The sequence below is a fragment of the Epinephelus lanceolatus genome, chromosome 24, assembly GCF_041903045.1.
Source record: "Epinephelus lanceolatus isolate andai-2023 chromosome 24, ASM4190304v1, whole genome shotgun sequence".
NCBI classification, from domain to species: domain Eukaryota; kingdom Metazoa; phylum Chordata; class Actinopteri; order Perciformes; family Serranidae; genus Epinephelus; species Epinephelus lanceolatus.
Window position 1 is genome coordinate 5,342,884 of NC_135757.1, and position 27,979 is coordinate 5,370,862.

General features: G+C 41.9%; 1 protein-coding gene across 8 annotated transcripts in view; it reads right to left on the bottom strand.

Annotated features, from left to right (window-relative positions):
• The window catches only part of LOC117249899 (collagen alpha-1(XVIII) chain-like), a 70,829-nt gene that overhangs the window by 28,435 nt on the left and 14,415 nt on the right, over window positions 1–27,979 (bottom strand). For 4 of the 8 annotated variants that reach the window (XM_033615716.2, XM_078166018.1, XM_033615718.2 and 1 more), the window contains exon 1: window positions 14,440–14,995. The exons of 1 other annotated variant lie outside the window; for it this stretch is intronic. In XM_033615716.2, coding sequence (XP_033471607.2) covers window positions 14,440–14,848 — 409 coding nt within the window. In that variant the 5' untranslated portion in view covers window positions 14,849–14,995. Of the gene's footprint in view, window positions 1–14,439; window positions 14,997–15,036; window positions 15,630–27,979 lie in introns of those variants that run through there. 3 more of the 8 variants (XM_033615720.2, XM_033615717.2, XM_033615714.2) reach the window with 3 other exon arrangements.

Sequence of the window (27,979 nt, forward strand, 5' to 3'; positions counted from 1 at the left end):
TGAGGGACTCTAACAGAATGAAGCACATAGACTGAATCAGTCCCAAAAGCCTGCACAGACACGACATGCCAGTTATAACAGGCTGAAATGTCACTGTGGGACTGATGGACTCCTCCAGAAGTTAAGGAGTGCAAAGTGTCTCCCCAGGGGGAAGAAAAAACTCCCCTGGAGGCTGTGAAACATAAAGAGTTTTATTATCTGCTGTAGACCACATTTTGCATTCCTGTCAGTCTCATAATTGGCCCCAGAAAGCTTTGTTCCACAGACCTTGTTGTGAGCAGTTTCATCTTTCTACCTAACTACACCCGCCAACCGCATCATCGCACAGAAGAAGTCGTGCATCTAGAGTTGTCATGAGAACCGATGCTTCGGTACCAAGTCAATGCCAACATGCAAAAAATACATCGGTACCTGTTTTCATTTCGGTACCGTAAGTACCGGATACAACTTTGCCCTCAGCGGCCCAGCCCGTCCCTTTAACTGTAATTATGAGCCCGGTTTAAACCCGACTTTTCTTTAAGGATATGAATGTGGACACTGAAGGCTGACTCGCGTCTTTCTTTCCATGGCAAGCCTTCGTCATGTGCCTCTTAAGTGTCGAGGTCCCCATCATTCAGTGAACGTGGGGTCTGTAGGCAAACCCTGGAGATCTTGCCTCCGGACAAAGAGCGGAAGAGCCCTGGTTTCCGGTTGTAAACTGTTTGTAGTCCGCGTGATAATGACCAATCATGTTTGAGCCGGCTGCAGTTGTTGCCAGGTTAAACGGTCCGTGCGGTGAACTAACGAGGCGGAACGTAATTGGCGTCACTGCAAACTCTGAATCCATCGCAATGGTTCAGCATATTTACTTATATATAAACGGAAGTCAGAAACGGAAATTCGCCTCCTCCACCCAAATCAAATCGGAATGCCAAAAAATCGGGGGTCTGCCCCCAGAGGCTGTATCGCCGGCAGATGCCGAATACAGCCGATGGGTTCCGAGAATGTATACTCGCAAGAACCAGTGTGCAAACGGTGCCTCCGAAGTTTCCAGACAAAAAGGAGGAAACACGTCAAACCTGGCTAAACACTTAAAAGACAGACACCCTGACTTGTTGAAAGAATTCAAGGTGAGTGAGTTTCAATTTCTGTATCGAGAATCGTGGAAATTCACTGGTATTGGTATCGACAAGCCTACGTGCATCTACTCATGAACAAGAGGACTGTGCTGATGACGGCAGTTGAAACGTTAATGGTGTTTTTGGGTCCCCGGGGAGACATCTGAGTTCTCCAAATGAATTTTTTTGGCACTTTGAGCACCACAAACCGTCTAGTTCCATGTCGGCCCTGACACACCAAGCCGATGATCGGCTGTCATTCAAAGTTGGGCCGTTGGTGAGCATCTGTCGTCCTCGTAAATATGCTCTGTTCCTTCAACTCTGGATTGTGTTGTTAACGTGCTAACTGGCTAACTAGCATCAAGATGGTCTTCCGGTTTCCCTTTCTGAATGATGATTACAGACGACCGTCGTCTGCTGGTGTGGAGGGGTTTGTCCTCTCACGCAGGCACCGAACACACATGCTTGTTGGCCGTTGCTTTGGTGTGTTCATGTGCAATTTTTTGACCGAGATACGGTGACATAAGGGAATGGGGCACTCGTCAGTTTGGTGTGTCCGGGCCTTTATATTGGAGAGCAGGCTGATATCTCCAACACTCTGCAACTCACACCAAAACTATCTAGACTGATTAACAGCTCTACGGGAAAGAGGAAAAATATGTATTTTTGATTTCGGGGCGAACTGTCCCTTTAAAGTTCGGGACACTTCTGCAAACAGATTTTTGCACACTTATGTTGATAAAATATATACGATAACATGCTGCCTTGGGTTTCTTACAAAACCTATTTGCTGTTCCAAAATTTGCTGCATACACAAGTAATTTATAGGAGACAGAGTTGCATGTAAATACTTGTATGCACGCTGGCCACGAAAACAAAACTGAAAACAAAGACAAAGATGTGGTTTCTTTTGCTGCATGACCCTTTATAGGGTGCAGAATATAAACAGCTCAGGCCTCAGTGCATGCTGCCAAATCTCCAAATTAGCAGTTTCACGTCTGTGCAGGCAGGAGTCCCTTTTCAAACACTTGTGATGACTAAACCTGAGAGCCGACTGGGTAAATTCAAGTGCCAAACTGCAACTTATTTGTCATTAAGTGCATGTCATTTTACAGAATAAGGCCAGAAACATGCAAGTGGGATAGAAATTGCTAATTTAAAACAGTAAAAGCTCTGGATTGCTATTTGAATCAGCGCTGCAGTATTGGTATTTTTAGAGGACGTCAAGGTCCGCTGCAAGCTAAAATATCTGTATGCACAAACCCTTCTCATTCCTCGTCTGTAATTACATAAAAACATGAAATTCTGTGTGAGCATGCAGAAGAACATTACACCATTATCAAAGTATGCTTCAACCAGACCTTTACCTCCATCTGAAAGCTGCAGGCCTTATTTGGGAAAGCAAAGACTGCAATAACAAAGCTAATTTAATGTGTAATGATACACTATAAGGAATCTGACGCATTCAGGCCGCTACGGTTTTAAAATAAGTCAAGAAACAGAGTCGTTCTGACGCCGAACACGCCAGTTAAACCAGTGGCTTCAACCATTAACACCCCCAGCTGTAGTCTGACCCTCCTGGGAGCGAACCAACTGGACTCGTCTGAGGAGCAGAGTGGCATCAGTTCACACTTCAAACGGAGGCGACACAGCTGTGACATCTGCAGCCTCCTCAGTCAGACCCTAATCCATGTTTGAATAAACTGAGAGCTGAGAGCTAATTAAGGCTGACTGATGGGGGATCAGTGGCGAGTTCTTTTTCATTCCCATCCATTTTCTGGAGATTTGAAATCATTTCTTGGCCGCGGTCCAAATTAAATGTTACTGTGCGAGGAATGTATTTGAGCCGAGTGGAGAAATGCAAGTCGTAACAGATAACATCAACTGTAAGCAGCTAGTGGAATGTGTGCATGTTTTACTTTTATTTTAAAGACTTTATTTCTTTGGGACCATCTTATAAAAATGCTTTTCAAGCTAAAATTGGTTGGGGGACTCACGAGGGACAGACTGAAAGAGAATGGTCAAAATCTGAAGCAGCAGACGCTGATTTTTAGCCTGTGGTGTGGGACAAACTCTGAGTTCTGCAGCAGTGTTCCCACTATAATTGTACAGCGGGAATCCCCACCAGGCCCAAAAAAAATGTTTTAAGCAAAGTTAGGTGGGATAATTCATAGGTTAGCTTAGCTTAGCATAGAGACTGACAACAAGGGAAAACAGATAGCCTGGTTCTGTCTAAGGGGGCAAGCAGTGCCTGGATCAGAGCACACTTGACCACAGAGTCCAGTTCATTTGACTGGTGTAACACCTGTGCCTTGAAAAGGTGGTCTTGAGTCGGGCTGTAGTCTCCTGGTTGACTAGTCGATTATTTGGTCGCTATGCCGACCAATAGTCGAATAATCGTGTTACTTTCATAAGGAGAAAAGTGCTACATCAACAGCTTTCTAGGGCTGTACCCAAATATTCGGATATTCGAATATTCGTTTCTATGGGTAGGTATTCGTTATGAAAATTTGGTATTCGATATTCGTTTTTTTATTTACTTTTTTTTAAACATTTTTTTTTGGTGCTAAATATAGTCTTTTTGTTGTTGGTAAATGTAGGTTATCAATAAAAATCACAACTTTTAAATTGCATTGTTAAAAATGTGAAAATATAGTATCCTACCAACGGAGCTTGTGCGCACGGCACGCTTGAGCGCATCCGTCTGGCTGTGGATCAATGCCAAGTTTTACCACTTTATTACTATTCCCTCTAACTTGTAGCTGTTTTTTCGTTATCTTTTGAATTTAATATGAATTATGGAACCGTTTTTGTCAACGTTTGTTTCCCCCGTTTTGTACAATAAATTATTGTTTAAAGTTTCAACAAGTTTCTTTTGTGCGTGACACAAGTGTGTTTTGAAAACGACCGCGGACTGTCACCTGCTCAACGCATCAGTATCTTCGGATGCCATGACAGTAATAGCCAATAATGTCAAAATATCATTTACAGACCGATTTAACAGACGATCACTGCTGCCTGACCCGCAGGTCCATTTGCAGGTCCCGTGGGTTACGGGTCAACCCGCGCATCACTACTCAGCTCAGTCTATAAAGGCTGTACACAACAGTAAGGCTATAGACATTATATTCCATTCAGGCCGGCAGAACCAGCAGTGCATCGGCTCTACAGTGCACGGCACAGAATGTCTGCCAGCAACCAATTACTTGCAGAGGCTTCCTACAACTTGTTTCAACGGTTCCGATTTAATCAGAAAACAAATTAAACAGGATGACTAGCCAATGTGAAAATCAAAAGGAAGCATAGAATAATGTACTGAAGGAGACTGTTGTGCCATCGCATTTTTTTGTGGTTTGAGAGCAAAGATCCGGTCGCCGCTGTGCAAAACTCCGCAATACAATTAGGTCCGAAAAAACCCCCGAGTCCGGCTTCATATGAGCAGAGGAAATCTCTGCTCGTCGCCAGGCTAAATTATACAATGTAAAATGCCATAGGCTGGCGCTAATTATGTTAGCATGTTGTATTTGTTTGGAAAACGTGTTTAGTATCAGACAGTTGTTTTGTCAGTGAACCTTGTGAGCTGTAATGGAGCCACATTATGTGCCGTCACCTTTGTTTAATGTTGTCCCTGGCTTTATATGAGAAGAGAAAAAGGTCGCTAGACGCTAGGCTAATTTATACAATGTAAAATGCCATAGGCTTGTGCTAATAACATTAGCATGTTGTATTTGTGGGGAAAATGTGTCCAGATAAAGACAAGTGTTTGTCTGTGAATGCTGCGAGTTATAGTGAAGCTGATTTGTGTACTTGTGTTTGAAACTGTCTCTATTAAGCCATGTTTAATGTGTGTTTACTGTGTGTTTAATGTGTGTTTTGAATCAACTATATAAATAAAGTTTGATTTGAACTAAACTTTACAGCACTTAACACAGTCCTCCACCGCCGACCAGTGTTTTGGAGGTGTAACTGCAGAGTGACACAGACACACCACCACAGAAGTAAAAATAACGTGCAGATTTTTTTTCTCCCACGACTAATCGATTAGGTGAAGATTATGTGCGACTTAAGTCGACCAAGATTTTCTTTGGCTGACTACAGCCCTACTCTTGAGTACGGTTCATGTGCACTCCGCTACAGTACATATCAGGTGTGAACACCAACGACACCAAAACACAACTACAAGGAGTTTTTAACTAGTTATGAAGCAGTCTAGTCTAGTCGGCATCTCAGAGGTTCAATGTGGAGGATTTAGTGCCATCTAGTGGTGAGGATTGCAGATTACAACAAGCTGAAACTTCTGCTTAAAATTCCTTCAGTGTTCATTGCTCAGGAGGTTTTTACTGGGAGCTGAATTATCCACAGAGGTCTCTTAAATCTGGTAAAAACACTGAGGGGGCGGCAGTAGATCAGTCCTTAGGGACTTGGGTGGAAACCGAAGGGTCCCAGTTGAAGTCCCCGTCCAAGCCAAATATGGAGTGTGGGCTGGAAGCTGGAGAAGTGCCAGTTCGCGTCCTGGGCACCATCAAGGTGCTCCTGAGCACCCCAACTGCTCGGGGTACTCCCATGACCAAAAAGTGACTTTGGTTAATTTTTCCTTTACGCTTCGCTTCTTGTTTTTTCTCACTGTGTTTTCAACCTCTGTTGCTGTTGCTACGACAACCAGCTCAGCACTAACTGGTAAAAAAAAAACGAGCTAATTTTAGGCACACGTACAGGAAGGATTTGGATTAATGGCGTATAATTGTAAATTAGCCTTAAACGCAGCTTAAAACTATTAAACTGTTGTTGAAGAAGTGAAAGAGGGGGTAATTCCCGCGTTCATAAAAGTCCCTCTCACACTTTGTCCCCCTCTCTGTCTCTGCTCATCTTCTAATGCTCGGCTGAGCACTTCATTACCACCCATCAAGTGTTACTGGTTTGAGAGGGTAGGCGGCTGGCCGTGCCCTCTGACCTCTGGCAGAGACTCCAAGCCGCCCAGTCTCACCCCGCTCACAAGGGTTCTCTTGTTACTCGCCGCGACACCGACGCCCTTTCTCCCAAACCGAGTGCACAATCGCCACACTCTTTCTTCTGGAGCAGACCGTTTTCCCACCCACAGCCAGGATCATAAATGCCATCCTCTCCCCATCCTCCCCACCACAGATGGCCCGATTGTTTGCCCCCCCTCCCTCTTAAATAGCATTCGCCTCTAAATCCACACAGAATTCGACGCCAGCTGATCAGAAACTGGAAGATATGATGACAAGGAGATAACCCAGGACAGAAATGCGTGACCGGCATGCAAGTGTAGGATGTGATGGGAGCAATGCAGTGATTATTGTTCAACCAGACTTGTGCTGCGTGTAGGAAACCATCGATTCAGTTGTCCAGGAACATTAATAGAAGAAGTGGATCAGGCGTTTGTTAAAGTTTGAGCCATGTAAGTGGCAAAAATACACTAAAACTGCACAGTGAATTCAAAATGGCTGAACCCAAATGTCCAGACTTCACCACACTTGCAGACTCGCGGACTTAGCGGGCGCATTCCTTGAAGTCTGGGAGTGCTGAGGGTGCTGAGGGCTGTCCAAATCCACAATCCCTCCAGTCCACAAGGGGCCTAAGGCGGACTTTCTGTAGACTTCCAGCTTTGGATGCAGACTTCACTGCCTTAATTGCCCACAATTCACTGCAATACAGACGTGACATGGTAGTTTTGCGACTGCCAGGTCCAGCCCTCATGATGTTTTCTGCTACCGTTTCTTCCATTATTATTTCCTGCTAGCCTGAACCGTGGGCCATCACAAGCTGGTATTGAGCACACCCAACTCAGGGCAGTTTGGTAACCTCCAAAACACTCCACTAGTGTCTAAATCGTCCAAGCACTTCCTGAAATATAGCTTATATCTGTGATTATATCCGTGATTATGCAAATTTCCCAACATATTTAAGTTAGTATCTAGTAGTTTCTAAATGCTGGGGACCCATTCTGTACATTTCTTACATACAACTTTGGGGAACTCAACATTTCTGGGTTCACATTGCTGGCAAATTCGGTTTTCCGAGGTATGGTGACAAATTCAGGCCAAAGCAAGTGCAGTTTTCAAGATAGGAAGGTCAACACGGGCTCAAATTAAAGCTTATCAACTTGGGAAGCAGCCAAAATAATGAACTGCCTTTTTCTGTCACATACACATTTGTTTCAGTACTTTTCATTGAGATAATACAGTATTTTGTTGAATACAAGCTTAAAGCAGAGTCCGTGAGTGCCGTCACGGCAGGTGGGACACAGCCACGCAGGCTACGTGACACTTGCTGCGTTCATGGTCAGGAGTGTTCTCCAGCTTCATCGTTTTGTTACCGATGACAAACAAGTTGTTACGTTTTTTTTCTTTAGCATATTGCCGACATACGTTACAGCTCATTACTGCACCCTCAGCATCGTAGTGAAGCCAGCCTCACAAAACTTTCTTTCTTTCTGTAACGTTACAGCTTCAGCTTCGTCCTTGTCTGTTTTTTTTGTTTTGTCGCTGGTTTACCTACACCTGGTAAATGTCGCCACATGACGCCTGCGGTGATAGCTTGCTTGCGACTAACAGCAGATCACGCATCTAGGCGCGCGAGTCCTCCAAGTAGGCCTACAGGTTCCTTGATGATGCAGCGGGGAAAGCATACATATGCGACACACAACAAACAGAGCGCCAGTCTGCTATTTGACACCATCAAATATCTATTACATATATATAATTTATTACATGACTATTTTGGTACAAACAAATGGAAAATCTATCCGCATTTAGCGCTTGGCGAGTGTTAATTTTCAGCCCTGTTGGGAAGTTTTTTATGTACAAGAGAAGCTGGGATATTAAACACAAAGTGATGGAAATTAATCATTTTTGATGGGAATTTTTCAAACAGACAGTCATTTTGTTGCTTTTTTTGGGGATGTTGTTTGTGATATTTTGAAAAATACATGGCAGCAAGCCCCAGAATCTTATTATGCTACCTTCTCCGTATATGACAGGATACTCCTTGCCAAACTTCATACTTGTATGACTATTTATGCCATTGTAGTGCCCTAATATTTGCATTTAAAAAGAGGTTTAGGGCCACCTGAGACTGAATGACCTCGAGTTGGGGGTGCACGTCATCAGCTTGTGATGGCCTAATGGCCGGTATACACTGTGCGACTTTGGGCTGTCCCAGGCGAAAGATGGCCATCGTGGGAGAAACGTGGCAATATCTTTGGTCGTGGCTCTAAAGCGGTGGTCTTACGTCGCACTGTGAGACAGGTTCAAGGACGGCCGTTGTTGTCGTCTTGCGACCAAAGATAACCTGAGATAAAATTCTGACGGTGTCAGAAATTTAGGATGACTATCGATCTATGATCTACGTCTACTAGTGCTGTCACGATACCAAAATCTTTGTTTCAGTACCAATACCAATATGAATTTCGATACTTTTCGATACCCTTTGGTACTTTTCCTAAGGAAAAGTCCTTTTGGATACAAACCTTTAGAACAATAAATAGTAGGGGTGTAACGGTACCAAAAAAATCATGGTTCAGTAAGTACCTCGGTACGGACATCACGGTTTGGTAACTCAAATGTTCCACCAAGTTTGTGTTGTCTCGTGTTGTCTCCCTTTGCGAGGCAGACTTTCTCTTGCCTTTTTTCACGTGCGCCAGCTGCGAATGTTGATACAGGTGTTGTCATACACACCACTTGTGCAATCTGTGCTCCAATAGGAACAAGAAAGGCGTTTGTGTGCATAAATGAGTAAAATAAATTAACTAAATTAATGAATTGAATCAATTTCAAAGTACCGGAATTTTCCAAATGCAGTATAGTACCGTTTGGAATACTCTAGTACCGCGGTACTATTTTAGTACCAGTATACCGTGCAACACTAACGTCTACTAATCAACGAAATGACGCAATGGACACTGGTGCTAAACCCAAACAAATGATTGCTTGCCATGGAGGTAAAACGAACAAAAAGAAGTCTGTGGAACTCCCAGAAAGAGGAAAGTTTGGTGGAGCTGTGGCAGAAGCCTTGTTTATTTGATGTTTCCTCCAGCTGCTATCATGACTGCGAGAAAAAGACGCTGCACGGAAGGAAATTGCGGAGGGATTGCAACTTCCAGGTGAGCAAGTAATGGCGCAGATGGATGACGTACCAGCCATAGTTTCTCTTTACAGTGAGGGGACTGTGGCCTAGAAAACTCTCAGGGTGGCGCTATCGAGCCCATTTCCCAAACCCAAGCATGTTCAGATATCAGTTTTCATCATGTCTCATGTATGTGCCAAGTTTTATGAGTGTCTGAGCACCTTTAACCCCTAGAAATGTGTTAAAATTCTATCAAAAATTTAAATTAAGAGCTCCTTCTGCATCTATCTTGGACTCCCTGCTAAAACACAATGTCCACATGCTGTTATAGTCCATGTCTGCTGAAAATAATTAGCTCAAGCGCACTATTTCTCCCCCTTTCCTGGGGTGGCCAGTGCAGGTGTGCAGAAATTCACACCCAATAAAATCAGCCTGACGACAAGCACATTTACGTCTCATATCCTGCACTGCACACTGTAAAAAGTGTCCATTTAGGAAGCCACTTTCACTTCATCTTGATACTTATAACTCTGCACAACATCAAGTACTGCAGATGTAACAGTAAAACTGATTCGACCCACACTTAGTGTATGTGTGGTTCACGTCTGAGTTTAAAGGCTACCCAAACAACTTGCGGCACATGGAAAGTAACAAAACTCTGCCACTTACAGCCCACAACATTTACATTAAATATTCCTGAGGGAAAACATAGGATAAAGATGGTTTTTAAGGAGCAAAGTTCAAACTGCTGACCCCCTGAAAGAAGTATATGCTCCCCATACTGCACAATTTATGACACCACTTAAACGCTGGACGTGGGCCTCTGGAGCATTTCCTTAAAGGTTTACACTTGGGGCTCCTAAACTGCGTATACCATTTGTGTTTATGTGTTTCAACCAACCAGAATAGACTTGGATGCATTTAAAATAAAAGTTAATTTGGTCTTTACCTTCGGTTTTAACCATTAAAGGCGACAAAGAACATGTAACGTTGCTGTCAGTGTTGCTGAGCAAACGGTGCTCTTGCAGATGCAGCTCTGCACTGTGCAGACGACAGGACAATCACATGCAGCCTGGGACAGTGACGTGAACTCATGTGCTGTGTCATGCATTCGCCGTCATGTGCAGCAAACAGAAAGTGAGAGTAGCAACAACGGCTGCACTGATCACACCGCTGGTTTTGCATGTTTCAGCCTGTTAATCGCAGATTTGTTATACTTTACATTATTGGCACCCATTCTGCGCCCTCCAGGCATCTTTTGGTTTAATGCATGTCTTGGAAGCTCGACCTGCAGAGACTTGAAACGCGGCAGAGTCGGAGCGTTCATCACCGTAAACATCATGTCTGCTTTCACTGATTGATCAAATCAGTCTGCACCTACGAATGCGACAAAAAAACTCTGACACCAATGAAAACAGGCAGGATGTTTGCTGTGATGGATGGCTTTAAGGCGAACGCCAGCAGTCATGGCTGGTCACAGCCTGTTCCTTATCTCTGCTGCAGACTGTCAGCTCGGAGCTACATTAGAGGCCACTAGCACTACACACCTACATCTCCAACTGAACTGTCAGCACTGGAGTTGCATTGTGGGTAATGTAGGCTGCAGGTCTTGACAGGGACAAATACTGCGTGGAGTAAAAAAGATAATATCTGATCCAATTTAAGTCCCTGCAGGTTGATTTCTGACAAAAATAATCCTTAAAGTTACTACAATGAGAAACTTTCTTGAAATAATGAGTTATAATTAGTTTCTTTTGATACAAGGTCAATATTTTGAGAAACTAACTCGTTATTTTAAAAAACTAAGTCGTTATTTTGAGAAGTTTCTTATTTTTTCAAGATACTAAGTCGTTTTTTTTTAGAAAGTTTCCAATTATTTTGAGAAACTACATCATGATTAAAGATACTAAGTCAATATTTTGAGATATTAACTCGTTATTTTAAAAAAATTAAGTCGTTATTTTGAGAAGTTTCTTATTTTTTCAAGATACTAAGTTGTTTTTTTTGTTTTTTTTAAGTCAATATTTTGAGCTATTAACTCGTTATTTTAAAAAACTAAGTCGTTATTTTGGGAAGTTTCTTATTTTTTCAAGATACTAAGTCAGTTTTTTTTTTAGAAAGTTTCCAATTATTTTGAGAAACTACATCATGATTAAAGATACTAAGTCAATATTTTGATATTAACTCATTATTTTAAAAAACTAAGTCGTTATTTTGAGAAGTGTCTTATTTTTTCAAGATACTAAGTTGTTTTTTTTTTTGTTTTTTTAGAAAGTTTCCAATTATTTTGAGATACGACATCATAATTAAAGATACTAAGTCAATATTTTCAGATGTTAACTCATTCATTTGAGAAACTTCCTCATTATTTTGAGATGCTGAGTCATAATTTTGAGATGCTGAGTGATTAGTTTCATAAAGTTTCTCATTACTTAAGGGAAGTTAGTAGTTGAGAAACTAGAAGTCCTTATTTGGGAAAGTATTTTTTTAATTTCAATAAGTAAGTCAATAAGTCAATTTTTAGATGGTCATTTTAAAGATATTAAGTCATATTTTAAGAGTTTTTCATTAATTCGAGATTATTATTTTGGGAAGTTTCTTAATACACTAAGTAATTTCTTTAGATGCTTAGTCATATTTTGAGATATTAACTCGTTATTTTTAGAAACTAAGTCATATTTTGAGAAAGTTTCCATTTATTTTTAATATATGACATCATAACTAAAGATACAAAGTCAATATTTTGAGATATTAACTCATTATTTTTAAAAACTAAGTCATATTTTGAGAAGGTTTCGTATTATTTTTGAGATGCTTAGTCATTAGTTTGAGTAAGTTTCTCATTATTATGAGATACTACATCATAATGAAAGATAATAAGTCAATATTTTGAGATATGACCTCATAATTTTGAGAAACTGAGTCATATTTTGAGAAAGTTTCGTATTATTTTGGGACGCTGAGTCATAATTTTGAGATGCTTAGTCACTAGTTTGAGTAAGTTTCTCATTATTATGAGATACTACATCATAATTAAAGATACTAAGTCAATATTTTGAGATATTAACTCATTATTTTGAGAAACTGAGTCATATTTTGAGAAAGTTTCGTATTATTTTGAGATGCTTAGTCAGTTTGAGTAAGTTACTCATTACTTCAAGTAAGTTAGTAGTTTGGATACTAGGTCATTATTTTGAGATACTACTAAGTCAATATTTTGAGATATGACCTCATAATTTTGAGAAACTGAGTCATATTTTGAGAAAGTTTCCTATTATTTTGGGACGCTGAGTCATAATTTTGAGATGCTTAGTCATTATTTTGAGTAGGTTTATCATTATTTTGAGATACTACATCATAATCATCGATACCAAGTCAATATTTTGAGATATTAACCCATTATTTCAAGAGACTAAGTCATGTTTTGAGAAAGTTTCATATAATTTTGGAATGCTGAGTCATAATTTTGAGATGCTGAGTCATTAGTTTGAGTAAGTTTCTCATTACTTCAAGTAAATTAGCAGTTTAGATACTAAGTTAATATTTTGAATAACCAGAAGTCCTTATTTTGGAAAGTATTTTTCTCATTACAAGACAATGAGTCAATTTTTAGATGGTCATTTTTTAAGATACTGAGTCATATTTTGAGAAAGTTTCTCATTAACTCAAGATTCTAAGTCATTTTAAAGATTTTTTCATTAATTCGAGATTATTATTTTAGGAAGTTTCTTAAGTAATTTCTTTAGATGCTAAGTCATATTTTGACAGAGTTTCAATTATTTTGAGATACTACATCATAATTACAGATCCCAAAGTCAATATTTTGAGATATTAACCCATTATTTCAAGAAACTAAGTCATATTTTGAGAAAGTTTTGTATTATTTTGAGATGCTGAGTCATAATTTTGAGATGCTGAGTCATTAGTTTGAGTAAGTTTCTCATTATTTCAAGTAAGTCAGTAGTTTAGATACTAAGTCAGTATTTTGAGTTACTAACTCTTCATTTTTAGAAAGGAAAAGTCATTATTTTGGTAAGTTTCTTATAAGAGAAGTATACTTGCTGCAGACAACGCCTGTGCATGCGCGTACGCATCATGGCTGCCATGCGTATTTTGCGGTCGTTTGGTGCGTAGGCCACTCACTTTGACGCGAGGTGACGTGCATGAGATGCAATATTGACATGAACACTAGAGGCGCTCATGCAAAGTAGACCTCTAGAGACTGTGAAGGTGAGGTCGGGCCGCACATACCATCTCCAATGGCGGCAGAGACGACGCCTTTTCCTCTGCCGAGATCTTAAAAGACATAAAATTATAATCTCCTCTTCATCGAGAGTATCCATGTTTCTGTATAGCGTTTCTGTAAAGTTTCCAATTATTTAAAGATACCAAGTCATAATTTTGATGTGCTTAGTCATTATTTTAAGTAGGTTTGTCATTACTTTGATAGACTACATCACGGTTACAGATACTAAGTCAGTATTTTGAGAAACTAAAAGTGATTATTTTTATTTTTATTTTTATTATTAGTTTTTATTATAAGTGAATTTTTTAGATGGAAAGTCATATTTTGAGAACATTTTCTAATTTTTTGAAGTCATGATCTTGACAACCTCAGTCATTATTTTTAAGAATGTTTGTTAATATTTTGAGATACTAAGTCTACTTTTGAGAAAGTTTCTCATTAACTCAAGTCATTTTTAAGATATTAAGTCATATTTTAAGAGTTTTTTTTATTAATCTGAGATATTGATTCATTATTTTGACAAACTAAAAGTCAGTAAGTTGGTCATTTTTAGATGCTCAGTCATTATTTTAAGAAAGATTGCTATTATTTTGGTATTTTTGGTTTTAAACTAAATCATTTTGACACACTAAGTAATTATTTTTAGATACTAGGTAGGCATTAATGTGGGATTCTAACTTATTATTTTGAGATACTTGGTCATTATTTCGAAAGTGTCTCACTGTAATGTTTTATAGGATTTTTTTGTTTCACTGTCACAGTGGCAGAAATGGGCCTCCATACCTATGTAAAGTACTTGTGATGCATTAAAATGGCTAAAATATGCAAAATCATGTTTAAAGCGAATCATGAGATCCAAAACAGCGATGATGCTCTTGGACACGTGCGTTACCAAAAACAAACGCAGCACAAACACACACAGACCAACGCTCAAACATCGACAACAAGTGACGTGACATCGGGTTCAAAATGTATCATCACACAGGATACATTCTAACCCGCCGGGGTTACCTTTCAGGTTACTAACTGACGCGCACGCAGGACGCCCGGGCTCCTGCGTTCTTTCAGGCAGGAGGCGACACTCCACCGGGAGACGCCCGTTTTCCAGAGACGCCCAGCAGCTGTCCTGCAGCACCTGGCAGAAGCTGCGACAGGGCAGGTGCGAGGGCGCGGCGGGTGACGGGCACCTCGGTGCCAGCAGGAGGCAGAGGAACCATTCTGCGCTGTGGTGACACTTTGCCCTCGTGAGCCACGCCCACTCCTGTAGGACCGCCCCCACCTCCTCCACAGATGTGTGGTTGAAATAGTTGGGCAGCGTGAAATATTTTGGGCGTTTGCCAGAGCAAATGGGCCAATCAGAAGGCACAGGGAGACAAGGTGGGGCAGAACCATTGATGCGACTATCAGGGGGGGTTACCATGGAATCCAAAACACTGTCAACAGTCTCATTGATCTTAGAAACATCACCTATGATCCCGGTTACATTGATAGCGAGGACTTTATCACCTCTGAACACTAAATCTGACCCAAGATCAGATCCTGACCCAGACCCTACCCCGATCCCAGATCCCTCCTCCACCCTAACCCCTCTGAACCTGTTTGTATTACCCGTCATGTTAGGGTTAGCGCTCTCCACCTTCTCTGTCAGGCCTCCGTTAGTAGTAGTCCTGGCGGTCGGGGTCACGTCCCACGCCTCGACAGACTTACGGGTTCCTGTGGCCACGGTGATGATTTCTTCCCCAACCCCGGATAAGTTGTCATCCTCCTCCTCTTCCTTCGCCTGCGTGCCATTGACTGTCGTGTTGGCACCTGTCGTTGCTGCTGGCGTCGTCCCCGTTACGTTCATCTGCACTGGGGCCTCTGTGGTGGTCTTTGGGACTGCAAACCACAACCAGGCATCCAAGCTCCCCGCAGAGAGGACCAGGAGAAGCAACCACGTCTGGAGCCTCAACATGCTGCTGGCTCCTGCAACAGTCCTGCAAGTGTCTCAGCGTGCAGCAGCAGCACTCCACACAGCGCTCTCACTGTTCCCCCAAGCACCACCTGTTAGCCAGCCGGTCAACAGTTAAATCCAAGCTGTTCAAGGGCCACTGAGCATCCACTGAATGAAAACCAAGACATAAAAACCCTGCTTGCACTCAGAGACCCTCCCTCCAGATCTCCCAGTGCATGCAAACTCATGAAAAAGCACTTACATGGGCAGGGGGGGACCCAGAGTATGGAGGCAGGCTTGTGCACTGGTGATGGATGTCATTGGTTACTAAAAGTTGCCCCAACACACACTCCTCCCCTGCCCTGTGCGAGCTGATGAGTGTGTCCCCTAAGACCTTTTTCTGCAGCCTGGTGAAAAAGCATGCGAGCCTTCGTGTTACCACAACGACACGCCCGTTCTGCACGGAAATAACCTCAGTAAAATATGGAGTTTTTAAAATATATTTAGGCCATAATAGACAGGTTTACTTCACGTTGTGCTCAGGGCTGGAATTCCAAGCTGCCATGCGTATCGAAATGGGCAAGTTCAGAGGCAAAATGCTGAGATGCAGCCTCCTCAGTCATCAGCAAGCATTTCAGAAAGAGAGAGAAATTCACTGCGGGTTTAAAGAGCAATGTTTAACCTTAACATCCCATGTCTTAGAGGGTAAGCTCGGGACTTTCCAACCTGGAACATATTTTCCAATGTTGTGTGTCTGAGTGACTCGTGGGAACAACAACTAAACAAAAACTATGATGACAAATGTTCAACAATGACCTCTTTTCCATGACAAAGACAAGATGTTAATGAGCTACATACAGATCTCTGATGATAAAATGTATGTTTCATTTTCGAGAGGATGACTGAATGATGCACATGGCGTGAAATACGCAAATTAAGCGGCACGAATAAAGCGAATAGCCAATTTCGAGGGTTGAAAAATCTGAATTTCAGTGACCAATTTGCGCCGCGATAGCCAATCAGAACTGAGATCCAATCGGGACATATGACACCGAAGACGTAACGGCAAAAGTTCATTCACAGATTCAATGATATTTCACGCATGTATAATGCTAACAATAAGTTATTCGCGCATATACGCGAGTTAACACTAAATATTTAAACACTTCGTGCGAACACAACATAATGCCAATGAGCGGTATGAGATCGGAGTGCCGACAGGATGTAAACTCCAGTAAATAGTCGGCACCAGGATGTTTTGTGTCAGCCATCAGTATGAGTTGTGAGCTATAATTTAGCAGTGCTAGCTTTGTTAGCAGCTAGCTCAGCTTGTTAGCTGCTAACCACAACCAGTGGTATAATGTTTTCATTTTAGGTGTCATCGACTAAAACTATGAAGCATAAAAACGACTAAAATGTGAGAAAAACTAATTAGCATTTTCGTCTAAAGACTAAGATTGACTCTAAAGGAGCTGCCAAAATTAACACTGTTTGTCACTGACAGGCTCAGATTGTTATTATAGGTGTCTGACAGCATTATGGAAAGGATCCCAACAGAGATAAACCTTTTTGTTAAAGTGAAAATCCTTTTTGTTTTACCAGAAACAGCTGGAAATCGCTATCACCAAACCCACCAGACTCCCCTTAAAGGGTAAGTTCAGTATTTTTCAAGCTGGACCCTATTTTCACATGCTTTTGTGTCTATAGGTGACAAACGCACACAACAATATCCGACACTGGTCCAGTATTGAGAGAGAGCGCTGCAGCTGGCTGTGGCGAAACAGGCTGCAATGTAACCAACTGGGGCAACTGTGCACGGTCAGTTGACGTCCACTAAAAGTGCTTGCTTTTGCCACTGACAGGCTCAGATCGGTTTTTTAAGTGTGTGACAACACCATGGAAAGGATCCCTACAGAGATTAACCAGACACGGCCCCAAAATCGCTATTGCCAATTTCACCAGACCCCATTGGAACAAATAGAAATTTTAGCGTGTATAAAGAAGGGTTGTCATGAGAACCGATACTTCGGTACCAAGTCGATGCCAACCATAAAAAATATGTCGATACCTGTTTTGTTTTTTTTCCGGTACCGTAAGTACAACTTTGCCCTAAGCGGGCCATGTCGATTCCTGTCGGAACTGACGGGTGCAGTATACGTGCCGAGGACGAGCGCCGAAGAAGAACGCCTGTTCTCAAATCATCTTTTCCAGTAGCACTCGCGAACAGTTGCTGTTTACTCGCGTTTTCATTTCGGCAAGCATGTTAACAGGTTAAAGCATTCACACCACATCCGTTCTACGTGCTCAAGTCGCACTGCTTTCGCGAGCAAGCTTGAAAATAGAAGAGATGCCGGTTTTTTGCGCTAGTCGCGAGCAAATGGTCGCAGTATTCAACAAAAAACACGAGTTTGCATGTGTTGTGACCTCTCTCAGCCACCGTAGACGTCTCGCCCTTGACTAAGCGAGACCTGACAGACACATGTTTCATGTACTTACACATTTGTAGTGCTAAATATTAATTCTTCAAGCGTTGGAATAATCACTGGCACACAAACCTATCCACCCTGGGCTTTGGGTCCAAACTCACTTCTTCTTCTTTGAGGTTTATTGGAGATTTGCAAACACAGTGCACTACCGCCACCAACTGTTCAGGTGTGGTTTGTATTTTGACAGGACAGCAGCGGCCGCTGCGCAACGCGTCTGTTCGGTTTTGGTGTGAATACACAAATACATCGCTTGTGGTGTAAATGAGGCCTTAGAGTTAAAGTTTGAAACAGTTTTAATAAAGTAGTGAATTTAGGAAAAAATGAGTTCTGTTTTTTTATTTTTATCGTGGTATTAAATGAGTATTGAGAATCGTGGAAATTCACTGGTATTGGTATCGACTAATGAAATTCTGGTATCGTGACAAGCCTAGTATATGGGCAGCGTATTTCCACATCTAACTGGTGAATTTAAGGTTTATTTCAACCAAACCAGAGTTGGTGATTGTTGCAACAGTGGAAAGAGAAACCAAGATGGTTTCTGTGAGTTTCATTTTGTTGTTTGTTGTTTATTTAAATGGAGTCGGGTGGGTTTGACCAGAACTCAACCAGATCAAACACTGTTGTTCCCATCAGTCATCAGGACACAAACACATGGGGAAATAGACACCAGTTGGAAACGTATCCTTTAATGGGGCAACAGAGTGGTTAGATTTCATTGGTGAGGATGCAAATAAAAGTAATTCTAACCAAAGTGAGTGGGAAGAAAGCAGCTGTGGTTTCCTAGCTGTGGCTCAGGACCCTGCAAGAGGTCACCAGGGTCGAAAACACATAAACTAATGAGCGTTATTCAGACTTACTTTCCATCTTTGTGTAATTCTGGACTAATTGTAATTGTTGCGGCTCTATTTTCATGCAGCTAAAACTGACTTGAGATGAGGGTGAACAAGTGCACGCGGCTTCATATTAGGAGGTCACAAGGAAAAAGTGGAATAATGGACAAAGCAGCTGCAGGTTGAGATAAGACAGAGGGAAAATCAAGCTGATGCTGACCTGCAGCAGAGGAGCAGTGATTTCATTTGTTGTTTCTGACAACAACAAAAAGGAAACAGGAGCTTTGGAAAAACGTGGTGTTCAGTTACCGGCACGTTTGTCTGATTTATTGGCTTGTGGAAAACCCAAAACAGTCAGAAGTGATACTGCGTGCAGCGACAGCGCCATAAACTCTGTGATGTATTTTAATAAAGCGTGGGGAAGAGAGAGAGAGGAGCAGCAGGGGTGTGTGAGGCATGAATGAAAGACAGCAGCTGGGTAAGTCAGGGCGTATCTGATTGGATCGAAGCTCCACTCCCGGGGGGCCGACTCCATTGCCTCATCGGAGAAAATCCTCGGAAAATGTACCACTTCCAGGTTCTCACAGATGGGCGATAAGGGAACGAGGGATCCCCCCCCCCCCCACTTCCACCAACACACCCTTCTTCTCCCAGGCCTCCTCCTCCTCCTCCACATGGCCCTGTGTGCCCCCATCATCCAGCTACCCGCCTCAACTGCCAAGCTAGGACATCCAGCTGTTGCACATTCCAGCCCTCAGACCTCCCACACCCACGCTGCATGACATTTGGAGGGTTGGAAACTGCCACATTTTGATAATCTGTGCATTCATACAACATCGCTACTGCTGTCAGCGTATGTGCCAATTCGGCCGGACACTGCGCAGGAGAAGAGGAGCTAATTCTTCATGTTGGGAAATAGATTGGATGTTTTGGGGAGTGTGTGAAAACCAGCTGTCACAGAGGTCGACGCAGACAGTGGATCAGCTGTCCTTTAAAGCATCTTGACAGCCTGATCAAGTGAATCTTGACTTGTTTTAAAATGGATGCTTCACACTTGATCTTCCTATTATCTGGGACATTAAGCACTTAAATTATTAGTGAATTATCTTTTATCTTGCACCACTATACGACCAGCAGTTTGATGGAAACAGATTTATATTTTTTTGAGAACTGTACTTTTTACATGTCTGCAAACGCTCGTCTACTATAAACTGACTGTATCTGGGTTTCAGTAAATTTGGTGACATTTATAAGTGAATGTATGGATGAATCATTTTCTAACACCCCTTTCAATGCTATCACTCCATTAAATGGGCATTATGAAGAAGAAGAAAAATATATTCTTCCTCAAGGGGAAATTCAATTCTTTAACTCTGCTGTCATACACACACAGGCCCAAAATACACACACACATGCACAAACAGGACCTACAGTATACATGTATTAAATGGAGAGACGTCAAACAGGATAGGCATCTGAGCAGTTTGCCTTCAGTGCCTTGTTCAAGGGCACTGAAGGCCGTTATCAGCCCATTAAATGGCTGGCTGTTTATTGTTAGGCGGGGACCTCTAATGGCTGTAGTATCTATGACGTGATGGAGGCAAAAGAGGAAGTGACATAAGCCCTTTTTAAACAGGAATTGTGCAAATTTGCAGGAAAGCCCAATCAGTCTTTTTTCAGCATTGGCAGTATAAAAACAAAATCAGGGAGTGCAGCAAAATGCCGCCTACCTACTTTTGTTTATACAGAATGCGCCTTTTTCGGGGCAATGGGGGGCGTGAGCAAGTAACAAAATGTGTAGCTCAGCGTGTGACGTAAACAGTGACGTAGGAGGGAAGCCGCGGCTGGTCAGTCCTTCGGCGATTCTCTCATAAGTCGGCCCGTTCTTCACCGTCCCCGTCATCTGACGGTTAATGGCCTCTTCGTTTGCGAGGGCAAGGAGGGCGCGCAATTCCTTGTCTCCCCAGTTGCTCATCTTTACAGTGTCTGTCAGGTTTGTGTTTCCCTCTTGCTACTAGCTGCTCGCTAATTCCTGCTATCAGCTGTTTCCTGTTTATCCACCGCCAGTGGCTCGCACGTGCGGCGTCATCAACAGCTCCTCCCACAAGTCTTCAACAGCCCCTCCCGTGGCGCAAGGCTGCTTCGTTCTGTTTACACCAAAAATGTTCCACCAATATGTCTACCCTACGAGGCGGAAAATTGGGCACCTTGGATCAACTCGCCAATCCGGCTCTGTGTGTCTAAACGCTCGCAGCTTACCGGCAAAACGGCCCAACATTCGCCGAAAATCTGGCAGAGTAAAAGGGGCTCTAGAGTTGGTATAAAGAGCAGGAAGGGCAATGACAGGAGGTGGCTGGGGACGACTGGTCAAACAAACACAGGATTTTCACCCAGGACACTTCAGGTCCGGTGTGTAACCAAAAGTCAAGGTTGAGTCATTTTAACTAACGTACATGAGTTTGTTTTGTTCGTGTCAGGTATCGTCACATCAAGAAGTCTTTGTGCCTAAACCTAAAAAAGTTAAATTTAACAAAACTGCTCCTAATGACATCTCATAACGAGCTTTTAATGGGCTGATATAGTGTTGATTTTGTTAACAAAACTATGATGTAAAATGTTCATCACCTTTTTTCCTAGACAGAGACAAGCGAAAAAAAAAAATAGATCTTTGATCATAAAAACAATACAGAAATGTTTTTATTGTTGTTGCAGAGACAAGACGGGGCTTTTAAAATGTTCTCAGATAGGAAGCTGAGAGCCGACGTGTTTATAATTATTCTCAATGCCGTCTGAGCCGTATGAGATTGGGCTATTGCTGGGTTATTTAACGCCAACATCAACAGTTGGTGCCAGGATGTTTCACTACTCTGCAAAACACTCACCCCGGAGCAGCGTCGGCCATTAGCACAAGTTGCTTGGCTGTAATTCAGCTGTGATTAAACAGCTGTGTGTGTCTGACTGTGGATGCTGGAGCTGCTGAATGGATAACATTCGAAATGGGTGTGCTTAAATGCAAGCAACAGGAATTAATAATAGTTATAAAGGACGTCTTTGAGGTGTGCTCTTCATGAAGGAACACTGTTTATTAGAAACTACTGTTCTTGCAGATACATACGTAACAATATTTGGATGCACGGGGTTAAAATTTGGGACAGAAGTGCACAAAACCCAGTTGAGAATGATTTTCTGCTCGACTTGACAGCACAGGAGAGGTATTTCCATGCACAAACAAAGCATGAAAATTAAAACAAAAGTCCAGAAACTTGCTTGCAAATAATAAAAGAAAAGCACATATGTCACAGTCTTGCGGTAATTACCAAAAGCAATTACAGAGCGTGCATTTGGGGGAAAACTAGACTTCCTGTCTACTTTCCTTTCTTTTTTTCCTGCTGAGCTGATTGTGCCATGAGATTTCTTTCTTTCAGAAATGTGCAGTTTATGACTTTCCCTTTGAAATAATGTGGATGTTTTTGACATGAAAAATCATAATTCTTATTATCTTAGAGAAGTTAAGCATCATTTTCGACAGATATCTCAGGTCTTTCAGTCAATATATCACCATAAATGCCCTGCAGACGCTCCCACATACATGTTAACCCTCCCTCTGTGTTTCCAACACTTTTCATCACCATCAGCTGTCAGCTGCTCTGACCTGCACAGGGCCACGGGTAGGGCAAGTAAACACACCACAGCATTATGCTTCAGTGAGCCAGTGAACGCCAGTTGATGAAGGCACCTGGTGCTTTCCATCTGGAGTATTATGCACACTCACACATACATATGCATATACATTCCAGTGCTACAGCTGCACGTTAAAGCTCCGGCGGGACTGCGGAGTCTGTTTCCTCCTTAAACGTTTATACAGCACCAGTTTGGGACATTCACTGCACTTTCTCCCGTCCTGCATCTTCTGCTGTGCGTCTGCTTCGGTTACTGAGTCCTTAAATTTCACTGGACATTTTATTTTGGTCGAACGTAATTCGTCTCCAAGACTTTTACATTTGTTTAAATTCAAGACAAGTCACTGCTGTTGAGGTTTGGCAAAATTCAGAGGACAAGGCACCAGGCTGTAGACGTACATTTTAGTTGACGAAATGTTAAAACATTTTTATGTATGTGGTGGTATGGGCTACACATTTTCACTACCCGAGAATGAGATCATTTTTTAGGCCTGCAAAAATGATAAATGACAATTAAAATCTAAAATAAATAAATAAATGTTACTCATTTCCATGTAATTTTTTGTCAAAGCCACATGGAGCCACTGGATAGGGGCTAAAGAGCCGCAAGTGGCTGCAGAGGCGCAGGTTTCCAGTCTTTATGCTAAGCTAAGTTAGCCAGATGCTAACGGGAGCTTCATATCCAACGCACAGACATGACAATGGTATGAAACTTCTAACTGAACGCCTGTGTTTCCCCTAGCTTGACTGTTCTGGCCCAGGGGATGGGCCGCCACATCCAACCCGGTCTCACTCCGAAATTATCGAAATCCAGCGCTTGGGCAGTGACTTGTGGCGTCAGACACTGATGAAAAAAGGCATCCTTCAGGTGGAAACGCACCAGGACAAGAACTAGGGATGTCCGATCCGATCCTCAAATCATGTATCGGCGCTGATCACGTTATTTTTACAAAATTGGAATCGGTAATAAAAGATCGGAGGAAACAAAAATGGCTAGGTTTTTCATCTATGTTGTTCATTGTTGCCTCCGCTTTCCAATGCCAATGTTGTTGTTGCCATGTTCCAATGCTGATACTTCCAAACTGCTAAATTTACGCTGCCGTTAGCATGCTGGCTGTCCATGCCAAAACAACAAGTTATCTGTCTGAACGTCACTCCGCCGCCTGCCCAACGTTGACAGGGCCTGCCGTAAATGAGTGTGTTTATGTTGGGCAGACGGGCGAGTTCAGATGGGCAGCTAGTAACGGTAGCAAAATGTCAGCAATATGGAGCTTTTATACATTGGAAGGCGAAGGCAGCGCAACAGCCACATGCCAAATGTGCAAGTCTAGTTTTCGCGATGGGGGAAAAGACAGAGCTCATTTCAACACAACCAATTTGATACGGCATCTGGAAAGGAAACATCCATCACAGCGTGCCGAGTTCGAGGCAGCAATTAAAAAGCCACAGAACCAACCGACATTGGCGGAGGCTTTGAAAAGGAAATAGAAATGTCCCCAGGACCACAATGAAGCCAAAAAGATCACAGCCAAGATAAACAAACCTTATGGGACAACTTGGATGCAATCTTTTTTTTCTTCTTTCTTAATGCTTTGCAAAGTATCGGATCGGACTCAGTATCAAAATAAAGGACTTGGTATCGGACTTGGTTTCACAATAAAGGACTTGGTATCGGACTCGGTTTCAAAATAAAGGACTCGGTATCGGACTCGGTTTCAAAATAAATGACGTGGTATCGCACTCTGTTTCAAAATAAAGGACTGGGTATTGGACTCGTTTTAAAAATAAAGGACTGGGTATTGGACTCGGTTTCAAAATAAAGGACTTGTATCGGACTCGGTTTCAAAATAAAGGACTGGGTATCAGACTCAGTTTCAAAATAAAGGACTTGGTATCGGACTCAGTTTCAAAATAAAGGACTTGGTATTGGACTCGGTTTCAAAATAAAGGACTGGTATCGGACTCGTTTTAAAATAAAGGACTGGGTATCAGACTCAGTTTCAAAATAAGGGACTTGGTATTGGACTCAGTATCAAAATAAAGGACTTGGTATTGGACTCGGTTTCAAAATAAAGGACTGGTATCGGACTCGTTTTAAAAATAAAGGACTGGGTATCAGACTCAGTTTCAAAATAAAGGACTTGGTATTGGACTCAGTATCAAAATAAAGGACTCGGTATCGGACTCGTTTTAAAAATAAAGGACTGGGTATTGGACTCGGTTTCAAAATAAAGGACTCGTATCGGACTTGGTTTCAAAATAAAGGACTGGGTATCGGACTCGGTTTCAAAATAAAGGAATGGGTATCGGACTCAGTTTCAAAATAAAGGACTTGGTATTGGACTCAGTTTCAAAATAAAGGATTTGGTATCGGACTCGGTTTCAAAATAAAGGACTGGGTATCGGACTAAGTTTCAAAATAAAGGACTCGGTATCGGACTCGGTTTCAAAATAAAGGACTCTGTATCGGATCGGATGCAAAAAAAAATGTGATCCAGACATCCCTAACGAGAACGAAAGTTAAGGTGGCGAAAGTCTGAGCAGGGCAACAAACACCGACTTTCACTCGGGACAGTAGCCTTCGCGTCCCGCAAGGTTATAACGCCGAACCCTGTTCTATTTTCCTAAACCTAACCACATGTTTTTGTTGGAGGAAAACGGTAAACTTCTGTGAAAACGAAAGTGTATTTTGAAAGAAGACAATGCATGTAACAGGCAGAAGTTGACACGGCGTCCCAGAACGTCAACAACCAACACACCCAGGGTACCTTGGACGTCGTATCTGGACATGGAAAGTCCATGACCAAATGTCGATATGTGACGAGGTCGGAGTGAGAGTGTGTTGCTAACATTTTAAGGTTTCTTTAAATATTCAACAGTTAGCCTATGTTCCCAAATATTCACCAGTTACTATTCAAAAAGAAAATACATCCACTTCAAAGGTGGGTCACCTGTTAGTGACATCATTCCCTTCTTTCTAAACAGTGCTGAAGAAAATAATGACTTCTCCTCTGACTCTCAAAAAAACTCCCAAATCTTAACCATTTCTTTTCAGATTCCTCTGAATTTGCACTTAATCAAACCATAAAAACAGCCCCCAACCAGACATACAGGTGCACACAGGTGTCCACATACTTATGGCCATGCACGACAGATAGAAAGTGCTGCGTCCCCACAAAGCACTGACACATATTTGTGGAAGACAGAGAGACAAACGGGGGTAAAAAGAAAGTGGGAGTGTATAAACTGCAGCTGTGCTAAATTACCAGAGCGTCTAAATCTCCCTAACCTCAACTAATCTCCATGGCAACCAGATTTTTCCAGGCCTGTAGGACCATCAGGGGACTTTCTTCGACAGAGAAACTCACTCTGCATTCAGTTTGAAGCACTCTTGTTGTGTTTAAGCTGATTAGAGAACTCCATATTTGGTATGAAGGCGACATCGTGAGGAGGACATGCACAGATTTCATACCTATCACACAGTGATTGGTTGCATCTTTACAACTTGCTGCACACAGACCACCAACTTTTACAACCGTATATCAACTGGTTTCACTTCCTTTGCCTGGTTTAACCTCTTTGTTGAGACATAAAAGCCTCCATCTATGGTGCAGCGTAAGGGACAAAATCAAGACTGCTGAAAACCTCCACCCTCTTCTCATCTAACACGCCGAAGGACCCAGGATGATGGGAGCAAACGTTCCTGCCGGTGTTTTCTCAGGCGCAGCAGCGTCACTGTCTCTCTGTTAATTGGTGTATCGTGTTTCGGTCTATTTCCCACACACGGTTCACACGCTCAGATGTATGTTCTTAAACCGTAACACACTGCTGAGGAGGCACACATGCTCAGGAGCTCAATAATCAGACTGTGAGCTCATGTTTTCTGGTTTGAATGAACCCTGAAATAAAGGCAAAACCACAGCAATTAAATTTAAAGATATACACTTCTGATCTATAGATACAATAAGATAAGCTTTATTGATACCTGAGGGGAAATGTGTATCTTACAACAGCACAAAGACTGCAGTCACAGGCTACATGACGTGTCGGGTTCTGCTCTGAAGAACAAACGTGAGGATTATTTCCTGTTTCAACACGATAAAGTCGACACGTCCTCCATGACCCCACTGCAACACCTTTGGGATGACGTGTAACACCACAGAATGACAAGTCTAACAACCTAAATATTGATGCTGGGGGCCACATATTTTTGGCTCTGTCGTGTACCCATTCATGTACTCACAGTAACCAGCAGATGGCAGCAGCACATTTATTTCATCACTATATTTATCACTGGTTGCATTGAGAAATGAGAGGAGAGAAGGTGCAAATACAGATCAGTTATTACACCTTTGTAGGTGGAGGGATAGGAAGTCTGAGGTTTCAGATCTAATCACTGTGTTTATGCTCTTATTATGGAGTCAAAACAGCAATAATAACTCTTTAATCTCTTTGACCAGGAGCACTTTCTGACCTGCACCAATTCCAAAATGGCTGACTATAAACAGTGTTTTCTTGCTGCTGGAAATAAAACAACTTGTGGACACTAAGAGGCAAAATCATCTTAAAATTAGTGATAGACCGATATGGATTTTTTAGGGCCGATACCGATACCGATTTTTTTCCATCACCCTTAGCCGATGACCGATTATGGACTGCCGATTTTCTTGAGCCGATATTTGGGGCCGATACTGCTTTTGCTCCCTCAATTTACATCAAAAAAATGACACAATGATAACAAATATTACAGGTCTCAGGTTTAAAATAAGAAACATTTATTGAACAGTAAAAAATATTAAAACAAGATGGAAAGTTGAGGTAGAACAAATATTTAAGTTGAAGCATAAATAAAACAACAACTACTGTACACAGTAGGATTCAACAGCTTTGTTCAACTTAACCAAATACTTTCAAATGAAAAAAAGTGCCAGGGAAAAATAAATCCGCGAACCCACGCGCGTATCGGCCGATGCCGATACAAGTAAAAAACTCAAATATCGGCCCGATATATCGGCCGGCCGATGTATCGGTCTATCCTTACTTAAAATGATGTCGTAATTTTAAATCTTTCTGGGTATTTTTCGGTGAAAAGCACCAAGAAATTGAAAACCATGAGCCTTAATCTAAATCTTACGGAAGCGTATTGCATTCACTTGACAAAAAAAAAAAAAAAAAAAAATCTGTTTTATTGAGTAATTTTTTCTGTTTTTCAGAGTATTTTATTTTTTTCTGTTTTTCGTGGTAATTTTTTCTGTTTTTCGTGGTAATTTTTTTCTGTTTTTCGTGGTAATTTTTTTGTTTTTCTGAGTATTTGTTTCTGAGTTAAGAGAGCAATAGAACAACAGATGCTTTCATTCCTTTCTTGAGAGCTCGATATAATGGAAGGTGCCTGCGTAAAGTCGACAAACTATGATAATGATAATGATGATGATGATGATAGATGATGATAACACCATCTATATGACTTAAAGACAAGAGTATCTCCCAGTGTCTCAAACCCAAAACAAAGTGAAACTGGATTAAACTAAACAAGCGGGTCATGTTTGCTTCCATTATATCGAGCTCTCAAGAAAGGAATGAAAGCGTCTGTTGTTCTATTGCTCTCTGAACTCAGACAAAAAT